At 39.3% G+C, this 12,497-nt stretch overlaps 2 protein-coding genes across 3 annotated transcripts in view; one reads left to right on the forward strand and one right to left on the reverse strand.

The window, feature by feature from the left end:
- Window positions 1-12,497, forward strand: part of MED12L (mediator complex subunit 12L) — a 294,791-nt gene that overhangs the window by 95,639 nt on the left and 186,655 nt on the right. The gene's annotated exons all lie outside the window — the stretch shown is intronic.
- The window catches only part of P2RY14 (purinergic receptor P2Y14), a 50,230-nt gene continuing 46,236 nt past the window's right edge, over window positions 8,504-12,497 (reverse strand). For both annotated transcript variants that reach the window (XM_064492025.1, XM_031449337.2), the window contains one exon: window positions 8,504-10,715. In XM_064492025.1, the coding sequence (XP_064348095.1) occupies window positions 9,675-10,694 (1,020 nt within the window). In that variant the 5' untranslated portion in view covers window positions 10,695-10,715 and the 3' untranslated portion in view covers window positions 8,504-9,674. The remainder of the gene's footprint in view (window positions 10,716-12,497) is intronic.

The following is a 12,497-nucleotide window of genomic DNA, read 5'->3' on the forward strand; positions in this document are numbered from 1 at the left end:
TTTCAAAGTTATAATTTAAAATATTGTTGCATTTTGGATCCTGCTGAGATACCTATTAACAAACAAAAAAGATGTGATTTAACAGAGTCTGGTAAAGTGTATGTTTTATTTATCTTCATTCTTTTTTGTTTATTTTAGAAAAATCTGGAAATAGAGGAAAATCACTGTGCAGAGAATTACTGTGAATGTTTTTGGTACATGAGTTTAAAAATTCTTCTATGAGTATATACACCCACTTAAAGTATTATTATGTTAGGCATACTGTTTTATAGTTTGTATGTTTTATTCCAAAATATATTGGATCTGTTTTCTGTAAGTTATGAGAATAAACCTGGAATGTGCACTTGTCAATTTGGCCCCAGCAGCATAAAGAATTGAGACAGATATTTAGTAACTAATAGATTGTAGGTAAGGGGACCGTCCAGTGTACTTTTACATTGTTTGGGTAAATGTTCATTCTGTCTGGGGGAGTAACTGTTGACTGAGTGTCTGAGTGGAGCCTGGCCTGGTAAGGGTCTAACAAAAAGTCACTGTCTCTTGCACCCCACCAGTCAGCTGTGTTAGGTTATGTTTCTTGTATAAGGGTAGCTTTTATATAAGAGAAAATGAGCTCAGGTTCCAAGCATATTTTCCGGAGTTCTAAGTCCATTGGTCCAAAGTTGATTTGTAAGTGCAAAGTCATTGCCTGGTCAGTTAGGGTCTGGTTTTCTCTGTTGCTTCATTGGCCTGGTCAGTGCTTTGGTTTTATCTGTTTTTCTCCTAATAATTCTTAGTTATCCAGGTAGTAAAGAAAAAAGTCAGAAGAAACCTCTCCAGAACCTAAAATGCATCCCTTTTGGTATTTACTCTTCAAAAGGAAAATCTCTCAAAAGACTAAGTGAGAACTGTCAAGCTGGAGGGGATTTAGGGAGGGTCTAGGGAACTTTTGAAAACAACAGTGTAAGGACACTTAAAGATGATAGTAGCAGTTTGTTTCAGATACTCTGATGTTCTTCCAAATTATTATTATTTTGTAAAAGCATGATTTTTACATATATTCACTTATAAATTGGAGGAAAAAATCCAAATCTTTCTCAAATTTCGTATTTGATTTTGGTTAAGAACCATTGTTAACTTCCATCAAAATAGTGTTTGGACATGCTCTGTCTCTTAAGATTTGTGTGCATGGTTATTGGATAGGACTCAGTGAAAAATACACTTCAGAAAAGACATGCTTACAGACAGGTAAGTGAGCATGCATGATCAGGTTTTATGTTCACTGAGGGATGGAGAGGGTGAGATAGGAATTTGGTGAGATGCAATTGGCTATCAACTGAGTGGTGACTGATTTTAACACGGTATGAAGGAATACTGGAATAAAAGGGTTTTGGTAAGGTTTCTTTTACACACTTGATCTTAGCCAAAATGTCGAGAAGCAATGGTAAGGTTTCTTTTTTTTCTTTGTTTAGGTAAACATTTATATGTGTACTTCCTGTTCACTTGGGGATATGCAGAGAATTAAGAAATACCTTCAGCTTCTCTTAAAAATCTACTATAGCCACAGTTAAATTGCCAAATATAAGTCTAGTCCTCAGTGTCCTAGTTCCTTTTTTGGAATAGCAAGAAACCAGTCTTTTAAAAGTGAAACTGAACCATGTTCTTCCTTTTGAGAATGAGCTAGAGGCAACCTGGTGTTTTATGGAAGTTTATTATTCACAGCGGAAACATGCCTTTTTTTTGGACTGCTGCGTCTGCTTTTGTTTTTGTTTTTAACACGAGTTCCACTTGAATTTCCATAAGTCACTTCTTTCTGTTTCATTAAGGATAAGTGTTTTTCAGAGTACATTTTCTTAGTATTCTAGGAAATTGTGCATCATCACTAACCCAGTATTTCAAAAACCTCAGTCGGAAGAAGTGAGGGAAAGTTGTTTTCCCCCTTACTTTGGTCATGGCAATACTTTTTATTTAAGAAATGACATATTATTCACTTCAATGGATATTTTAAATGTTTACACATTGAAACTAAATCGTCTCATGAACTGAGAAAGTCTTTTTATAGTCAATCCCTTATCCATACAAATCATGTTTTTTTATTTAATTTTTTTTCTGTGTTTCAATAAAACTTTATTCACAAAAAGCAGGCAATGGATGAACTTAGCCTACAGCCCGAATTCTTTCAGTTGCCAAACCAGTCAATTAATCTACAACAAAGGAGGCAAGAATACACAATGGAGAAAAGGCAGTCTCTTCAAGTGTGCTGGGAAAACTAGACAGCTACCCATAAAATAGAAGGATATTTTGCCATTTGTGGCCCTTTATTCACTTTTTTTGCCATTTCAAAAACCAGAATTTTATAACTGACATAAACATTTCCATTGCATCAAAAACAACAAAATACCTAGAAACAAACTTAGCCATGGAGGTTACCTATACTGTGAAAACTGTAAAACATTGATGAAGGAAATTGAAGATGATACAAAGTGGAAAGATACCTTGTGCTCTTGGATTGGAAGAATCAACATTATCCAAATGGCCACAAATCATGCTTTTGAGTTTATTGAACACAAATACCAAACAACAGTATTTCAGTAGAAATATCACTTTTAATGTGTAACAGTCTTAAAATTTGCTTTTAAAGCATAACATGGTAGCCCTCTGGAACTAATGGGGAGGGGGAAGAAGATGAGTGTTGGGGTAGGAAGCCACTGCCAAGCCAGAAATATGGGGCCGAGAACTTATTTTCTTAAAAGAATCCATGAGCTGGAGGAGCCTTGTCTCGTTACAGATGGTGAAACTAAGGCCTGGGGGAATTAAGGCCTCGCCCGAGCTGCACATTTAGACCCCAGTGTGCCAGCACTCAATTATGTTTCTTAAAATGAAAATGTTGGAGGGAAACTGTGGTTAGAAAGGAGGCCAGCAGGTCAGCCCAGGCTCTCCCCTTGCCCCCTGCAGCACACTGGTTTGCAAACAGTTTAGGGTCTGCAACTGTTTGAATTTGAATACCACCGTGACCACTGTTCTCATGGAGTTCGCAACTCGGGGTGCTCACAGTTTGCGTCCTGGTGTTTTTTATGATCTTTGGGCAGGGGCCGGGCTCTGGTTAATGAAGGCTGGTGAGCGGTGTTTCTCCAGCAGCTTGTGGGCTCCAAGTCAGCCTTCTCCCCGGAGCTGCTGTTTTAGGTTCGTGGTTTGAAAGTTTTTTAAGGCGCGTAATCCCCTTTCCCACCTGGATTGGTCCAAAGACATTTTTTCCATCGGTAGCTTCAAATCTGAGAGTGACAGACATGATTAGACAGAGTTGTTTTAAAGTGAGGTGTAGATAGCTTCCCAGAGGTTGCTGTTTTCCCTTTTTAATGAAATAGTAGAATTTTGGAAATATTTTGAAGGCAGAGGTGTTTTGCACATTCTTGGAATGTGAAGTCGGTTGTAAGGGTGGCTGAGTCTATGCCCTGTCACTCCCCTGGCCAGTCCTTTTGGTTTTTTGCCTTTTTGTTGACTCTGCAGTGTTACCAGGTCAGCATACAGCCCATCTCACCTTTCAGCTGGGAGGTGTGACTGTCCTGTTTGATGCTTGCTTATAAAACAATAGCGGGGAAGTCTCTGAAAAAGAACTTTTAAAGGTTATCTTGTTTCTTCTTAGTCACTGAAGTTCATTTCCCCCCACCCCCCTTGAGTGGTTATGGTCTTTTCTTATGAAGTCTGAGTAACACGTTTTCAAAGCGCAGGACACATTTTATGAACTCTGTTGTTACCTTCCAGGAGAAGGCTTTTGCAGAGACTCTCCCTTGCCTTTGCTTGTGTTTTGGTCAAGTGGATAAGAAAATTCTAGCAACATATGTTTCTTGACTTTGTAGGCTGCGTTCCGGGCTCCCATCCTAGACGGCATTTTTGTTGCCGTTAGCAGGTTACAGCGTAGAAGGGGTGATAAGGAGAATGTAGGTGGGCCCTGGCCTGTCAGAGCCCTTAAGGGTCCAGGAAGTGCAGTCTTCTGACGGAGGTGGTGAGAGCTGCTTCTGAGAAGTGAGGGGAGTGGCGGTGCCCTTGGGGGAAGAGGCACGTGACTGGGCTGTGGGGAGGGTGTTTGGGGACTCCGTCAGTCTGGGTGCGTGGAGCGTGTGAGCAGGGCCTGTGTGAGGAAAGGCTGGGACCAGATCTCAGATCCATCTGGCCAGTCTTGGGTGCTTCAGTTAGAAGCAGTGGAGAGCTCAGGGAAGTTGTGCGAGGAGAGGCCCTGCCAGTTCCTCAGTACTGAGTGAGTCTGCAGGCGTCAGAGTGTGTTGGCTTGGGGGAGAAAGGGGAAGACAAGAAGCCAGTTAGGGGATGATCGCAATCATTTTAGGCGAGAGGCAGTAAGGATCTGAAATGGGCTGGGGGAAGAGAAGGGCGGTTGGGAACCGCGGCAGAGGTGAAATCTCTGTGCTGCAGTGTGGGGCTGGCCGGGGAGCAGACTGTGGTCTCATTCCTGGAAAGGGACCCTGCGGAAAGAATCTGGTTTGGCAGGAAGAGAGGCGAGTTTGGTGTTACTGGCTTCCTGTGCCTTTAGTGCTGCCTCGCTGTTTGATATAGGTTAGATTGCTTTTTATTTTGTCCCTTTCGTCTTGCTACCACAAAAGGAGAGCCGGCAGCTTCCTTTTACGAGTTGAAACTGACACTACGGAAGGTGGCTGGCGAAATGGTACAAATCCGGCCCTGGTCACATCAGCTGAGGCCCCGCTGCATCAGCCCTTTGACTGAAGCCATGCCCACAGCTGTGGCCCTACAGGTCTGTCGGCCAGTACATCTCTTTTTATTGCATCAGCCCAATTTTAGTTTAGTTTTTTGGGGTTTTTTTGGTCACCTACAAATGAGAAAGTCTTGATCCATTGGCTTTGCCTAAAAGATTAATCTCTAGACTCTAAAAACATCCTTTAATGAAGCTTTGTTTCTGCTTGACGGTGTCAGTGAAGTATGTGCCATTAGTTTTCCATTCTGTCCTGAACCCTAGTGCTGCTACCTATGTATTCTGATGGTGGAGAGAAAGAGGGGGAAAAGACATTTTTATTAAAATAGAAAATATCTGTGACATCAAGAGATGCTATCATACAAATAACAAACATAAGAGACCATCTGCCCAAAACGACACGGGATTTCCTTTTGGGTAAAGGGCGCCTTGAGGGTTTGTGTGTTTGGGGTGGGAGAGAACTGGTGCTGTGTGGTCTTTAACAGTAAAAGCTGCTTCTTCCTTTTGGTCACCTATACTCTGGAAGATTCCAGTGGCATGCGGATAACCACTTCATGACAGGACATCCCCAAAAGAGCCGCGTTAACAAAGTGTCGTCTTCCTTTCCCACGCGCCAGTTTTCAGAATGCTTTAACCATTTCGTAGCACTGCTTGTAAAAAAGTGATGAAGTGTTGTATTACTTTAGCTGTAGCAAGTATACATTACAAGCCTTATTTATAAACTAACTACAAAAGGGAAACAAATTATTCCATGAAACGATAGAAAAAAATCGTACTTGTGATCTCAGAGAAGTTCTGGATTAATCCACTCTGCTGTTGATCTACTACTTTATTTTTTGTTGTAGCTCTGAACCTTAAAGTTCATTTTCAAAAACATTAAAAATTTTTCTTATATTCATTGCTCTTATTTACCCAACTTCTCACTATTTGAATAAACCCCTTATAATCTGGCTTCTAACTCTAATACCTTACTGAAATTCCTCTCACTGAAGTCTTAAATGATCTTCAGAAGTTAAATCCAAAGGTTTATTTGTTTGTAATCTTTTTTTTTTTTTTTGGCATGGCTCTCTTCAGTTTATTGCATGAAGGACTCACACTAGTCCAAGTTAAAAGCAGACCCCAAATGGTTACATTATGCAAACTGTGAGGTTTTACCTTGTAACAAAGGGCAGAAGGGAAATTCTACTCATTGCAAGGAAATCCTCACTTAAGCTTCAGTGAGCCAAAAGCGCTTAAAACCCAAGAACCTTCATCTGCTCATCCTATTTGTTTGTAACCTTGATCTGACTTTTTCTTTTTTTTTTTAATTAAAGTATGATTAACTTACAATATCATGTTAGTTTCATGTGTACAACATAGTGATTCAATATTTTTATACAAGATGATCACCATGATAAGTCTAGTTATTGTTACCAAAGTTATTACAGTAGTATTGATTATACTCTATGTGCTGTATATTATATCTGTATGGTTTGATTGGCTTTCTAACTGGAAGTTTGTACCTCTTAATCTCTCTCATCTATTTCACTGTCTCCACTGTCCTCTCCCCTCCCCCATCCTCCTGGCAACCACCAGTTTATTCTCTGTATCTGTGAGTAGGTTTCTGATTTGTTGTTTGTTTGTTTTTTAGATTTTACATAAAAGTGAAACTATACGGTATTTGTCTTTCTCTGACTTCACTTAGCATAATATTCTCTGAGTCCATCCACGTTGTTACAAATGACAAGATTTCATTCCTTTTCATGGCTGAGTAATATTCCATTGTGTATATACACGTGTGTGTGTATCTTGCATATTCTTTATCCATTCATCTACTGATGGACACTCAGGTTGCTTCCATATCTTGGCTATTATAAATAATGCTGCAGTGAACATAGGGATGCATATATTTTTTGAATTAGTGATTTTGTTTTCTTTGGAAAAAATACCCAGAAGTAGAATTGCTGGATCATATGGTAGTTCTATTTTAATTTTTTGAGGATCCTCCATACTGTTTTCCATGGTGATTGTACCAATCTACATTCCCTCCAGCAGTGCATGAGGGTTCCCTTTTCTCCATCATCTTTAATACATGTTACTTCTTGTCTTTTTGATGACAGCTGTTCTGACAGGTGTGAAGTGGTATCTCAGTGTAGTTTTGACTTGCATTTTCCTGATAATTAGTGATTTGAACATCTTTTCTTGTGCCTGTTGGCTATCAGTATGTCTTTGGAAAAATGTCTATTCAGGTCTTCTGTCCATTTTTTTAATCAAGTCACATGGTTTTTTGATGTTGAGCTATATGAGTTCATTGTATGTTTTGGATATTAACCCCTTATTAGATGTACTATTTGCGAATATCTTCTTCTATTCAGTAGGTGGCCTTTTTGCTTTGTTGATAGTTCCCTTTGCTGAATAAAAGTTTTTTAGTTTGAGGTAGTCCCACTTGTTTTTATTTTTGCTTTTGTTACCCTTCTCTGAGGATACATGTACAAAATTTATTGCTAAGACCAATGTCAAAGAGCATATGGCTTATGTTTTCTTCTAGGAGTTTTATGGTTTTTAGGTCTTACATTTAAGTCTTTAATCTATTTTGAGTTTATTTTTGTATATGGTATAAGAAAGTAGTCCAGTTTCTTTCATTTGCATATTGCTGTTCAGTTTTTATCAACAACATTTGTTGAAGAGGCTGTCTTTCCCCAATTGTATATTCTTGCCTCCTTTGTCATAGATTAATTGTTCATATAAGTATGGGTTTATCTCTGGACATCCATTCTGTTCCATTGGTGTATGTGTCTGTTGTTTTGCCAGTACCATCCTGTTTTGATTACTGTAACCTTGTAGTATAGTTTGAAATCAGGGCATGTGATACCTCCAGCTTTGTTCTTCTTTCTCAAGTTGTCTTGGCCTTTTGTGTTTCCTACAAATTTGAGAATTATTTGTTCTCATTCAGTGAAAAATACCATTGGTATTTTAGTAGGGATTGCATTGAGTCTGTAGATAGCATTGGGTAGTATGATCATTTTAACAATATTAAGTCTTCCAGTTTGTAAGTACCATATGTCTTCCATTTGTTGGTGACATCTTCAGTGTCTTACAGTTTTCTAAGTATGGATCTTTTACCTTAAAAGCTCTAATTTGCAGTAACTGTTACTTAACTCTTATTTCACAATATCCTTATTGTCATTGCATGTTTTTTTTCCTGAAAAATCTTGTCTTTCACATTTCTGATTGGCTTTGGCACAATGATTACACAATCATTACTTGGTGCTTCTCATCTTCTTTTATACTTTCTTTTTCTCCCGTGACCCAGCAGGGGGCATATAAAACAACAGTATTTGCTAATTTGTCCTGGCCAATAGAAACTGAATAAACACGGCTACTTTCTTTTGCAAATACATTTAGCCAAACAAGTGCTGTAGCAAGTTTAGTGTTGCTAGGCACGTTTATTGTGGGTTGGTGCTTTTGTCCTTTTTAGGAGAGGATATTTGATCCAGAGCTGGGAGCAGGGAGCTTTTACTAGGGTGGAAGGTGGAGACAAAGTGTGGACACCTTCCCAGTTCTTCTTCAGTTTGAGATTTGTTTTCTGAGTTTTGCCTAAAATCCGATGAGGTTCTAGAACATATGAAGTACTTATTTAAATACCACTGAAAAGTCAGCGGTAAATAGGATTTTAAAAATTCTCTGTAACTTCTTCCTGTGTGTTCCTCTGGTTCCTGTGTCTTCTGTTAATATGTACAACTGAGTGTATTAAAGAAATTATGCATGTCCTGACTATGAGGAAATCTGATAGTGTTATTTGATATGTTGACTATTAAGAAAAAAATTGACATTATTTTAAAAATATGTTTTTTATTAGTATATATATATGTGATAAAGCTTGAAGTACATATGAACGTGACTTACAAAATTACTTTAGGAGACCATTTGAATGATGGGCTGAATGTCTTCTAGCCAGTTAATAGCAGAGAAAGAATTTAGTTTTGATGACTCACAGGCCAGCAACCATATTCCATATCTGCACACATAAAATTTTTTTGCTTTTCAGAAAATGTGATGTGTAAATTTTCATTTTATGTGTAATTTCTCACTCACTATTGTAAATGTTAGATTTTCTTTTTATTAAGTCCAGTTGCTTTCTAAGAAAACTACTTTTCTCCACTCCTAGAGAGTAATAATGTATGTTGCCAGCCTAGGGTATTTGTGTGTGTCTTTTCTCAGTCAACCTGTATTTTTTGCACACCACTGAACAGGGCAGTTTGCTGGCAACCTGTGCCAATATCTAGAATCTCTCCGTAGAGTTTGCTTAAACATATTCTAACACCAGAATCCCAGGCTTACTAAGTGGTTTAACTAAACTTCATATAAAACATATTTAAAATGTATCTTAACTCCAAAATGCTATCAGAGAAAAAATTTGTATTTTTTACCACAGTATACAGAATTTCTATCTACTTTCCTTTGAGATACTAGTGGGGGATTTCTTAAGTAATTTTTTGGGTGTCTACTTATCCTGCTTCTTCAAATCAGAGAAAACTTGACCTTTTTTTTTTTTTTTTACTACAAGCAGGCCTCTAATCCTTTATCAAACTGTGCCTTCTTTTAAGGTGGTCTTTAATGACCCTGTTGAAAAAAGTTGCATACCTTGCTAACTTAATTCTTGTGTTTAGAGAAGGGAGATGCACCTGTGAATTGTCTTGATTGCTTCCTATTTTCTTTGCTATTTAAAGTTCTATATTAACTGACCAGATTATTGATTACAAATTTAAACCTTCTATTTTGATGGGATGAGACTGAATAACATATTATTTTTTCCTTGATGTTACCAAAAAAAAGCATGGAAACTTACATTTTAATTTTATTATTGTACTAAATTGGTTAGTAGTGCCTAGAGATGATACTTACTATCATGGATATGCTTCTTATCCACTTTTTAATTATGTAATAGAAGTTTACAATATGTATGCCCAGATTTTATTTGAAAAACCGTGGGATTTCACAAAGTGTCTGTGCTTTCTTGCGTTATATTTCCCCTTCTGGTTTTGGAAGTTTCTGAGTCATGCTGAACTTTTAATGGGATGTGTAATTTCTTACATAAGATTTCTCTAAATGGCTGGCATAGAAAGAAATAAATAATGGGGTCCAGGCATATGTTTGCAGCCGACAGTAGCAGGGAGAATTCTTTCACATAGAGAAGGATTTCTTTGGACTGGCAGCTAAAATGGGTTTCTGTCTGGCTCCGCGTGTAGGGGACTCTGGCAACGTGGTAAGGGACAAAACAGACAAAAAATACGAGCATGATGCTGAATATATTGCGGCTGGATTTCTTCTTGACCGAGACAGAATTCTTTTTGGACTTAAGGTGGGACTTAAAGATTTTCCTCGTGATAGCAGTGTAGAAAATGATTAACGAAAGGAACACAATCCAGAAGATGCCTATAAAGATGTAGTTTGAGGCTTTGTGCCACTTGAGGCCCAGTTCGTTTTTAAGGTCCACACATTTTATCCGCGTGACCTCCTTGACGCTCTGGTTGGTCAGGATCATGTTGGGGACGGCAAGCAGGAGCGTGAGTGCCCACACCAGCACCGACAGGAGTTTGCTGTTGTTCACCGACTGGATGAAGGACGTCAGGAGGGGCTTCACGATTTTATAATACCTGTCGAAGCCGATGAGCCCAAAGAACATGATGCTGACGTACATGTTGATGTAGAAGAGCACGGCGGAAACCCTGCACACGAACACGTTCAGCTGCCAGGGGCCCAGGCCCGAGTCGCCCAGAATCTTGAAGGGGAACGTCAGGCTCATCAGAAAGTCGGCCACGACGATGTTCTTGAGATAGACGATGAAACTTTTGGAGCTGGGCACAGAGAGGAACACCCACCCCGACACACCGTTGAGCAGGACCCCGGCCACGAAGACCACGAAGTAGAGCCCGGGGATGATTTGCTGGGTTATGAGGGTGTTCTGGGGACAGGAGCCCTCTGAGGGCTGGCTGGTGGCGGTGGCATTCGTCATTGCAATGTTCAAAGGTGAGACCTGGAAGGTGAGGCAAGTAGGTGAGCAGGACACTCAGGGCCTTTGAGTCATTTGCCAGGGGATAGCAAAGGGCAGTAAATAGACCTGAGACCACCAAGTTCTTGAAACTAAGTTCTTGCTGTATGTTTGCTAGGTACCCTACCCCATCCTCCCTCCCTCCCTCCCTCATCCCTTCTCCCTTTCCTTCCTTTTGAAAAGGGAAGAATAGAGTTGACAGATGACAAGGAAGAAAAATTTGAGAAGCGGGACTGTCTGAGAACTGAGGTAATAATGGAGACCAGCATTTCCCTAAAATGATAAGGGTTCCTGTAAAACTCCAGAGTGCTTTACCAGCATACACGTCTGAATGAGACTGGTACTTTCAGTATAGGAATATGGGTGTCTTTCAAAACTGAGACATTCTGTGTTTTTTTTTTTTCCATTTAAAACCTGATTTGTATTATTTTGATAAATTAGGAAACAAACGCAAATGATGAAAGTACCTTAAGTATCCTGAGAAATGCTCCCCAGGGTGCATTCTAGATCTCCACTGCCCAGCGCGGCGGCCCCTAGCCATGAATGGCCAAAGAGCACCCGAGGCAGGGCCAGTCCAGACTGAGATGTGACGTAAAATGCACACTGAATTTCACAGACTTAGGGTGAAAAAAAGAATGTAAAATATCTCAATATTTTTAATATTGATTACATGTTGAAATAATATTTTAGGAATATTCCAGTAAATTATGTTTTTAATTTTAATTTCACTTAATTTTGCATTTTTAAGAAGATGAGTACTAGAAAATTTAAAATTGCATAGGTGGCTTGCATCACACTTTTATTGGACAGTGCTGCCCTAGGTATTAATTACCCAGAACCTTCCTTCATCAGAGAATTCTGTATATTCTTTTCTCCTTTTTTTCTTTTTTTTGGGGGGGGGGAGGCAGTAATTAGGGTTATTTATTTAATTTCAGAAGAGCTACTGGAGATGGAACCCAGGACCGTGTGTGTGCTAAGCATGCACTCTACCACTTGAGCTGTACCTTCCCCCTGTATGTTCTTCACTGATGTTGGACATAATGATTTAGGGCTCAAGGAAGATTAGAACTTTTCTGGAAGGTTATTTGATATATCCAAGAAAACATTTATTGCCCATCTTATATGTAATGTTAACAACCTGCTTAACCCTTCAGCGGTCCAGTCCTCGTCCTCAGGATACAGTGCAACTCTTTAAGCCTGAGCTACCAGACGTCCCTTCTTGGTCTGATCCCTACTGATTCCACCTCCAGCTATGAGTTCCCACTGGTCCGGACTCTTCTACCTCCTTGTAGGTTCCATGATTTCTCTCACCTTGAACCTTTGCACTGACTTTCTTCTGCTACCTTCTTGGCTGGCTAACTTCTCTTTATCCTTGAGGCCTCAGCTTGGATGCCTCTTTCTCTCAGAAACTTCGCTCTTCCCATCCTTGCTTGGGGTGGATTGGGTGTGAGGTCCCTTATGTGTGTGCTCACAGTTCTGTGCTTCTTCCCGACCACAACACTCATCTCTCTGTTTTTTGATTCTTCTGCTACTGTAAGCTCCTTCAGAGGAGGGAGACCATGTCGTCATCATCATCATCATCATCATCATTATTATTATTATTATTATTATTATTATTATTATTATTATTATTACCATTATATTCCTAGTATTATATTTAGGACATTAGATATTTAAAGTATTTGTGAAGTAAATAAATATGCAGCCTGAGAATACAGGACATGAATCCCTGCTCTTAAGAACTTTACATCTAGTCAAGGATCATGG

Source organism: Camelus dromedarius, chromosome 2 (genome assembly GCF_036321535.1).
Source record: "Camelus dromedarius isolate mCamDro1 chromosome 2, mCamDro1.pat, whole genome shotgun sequence".
In the NCBI taxonomy this organism is placed as follows: Eukaryota; Metazoa; Chordata; class Mammalia; order Artiodactyla; family Camelidae; genus Camelus; species Camelus dromedarius.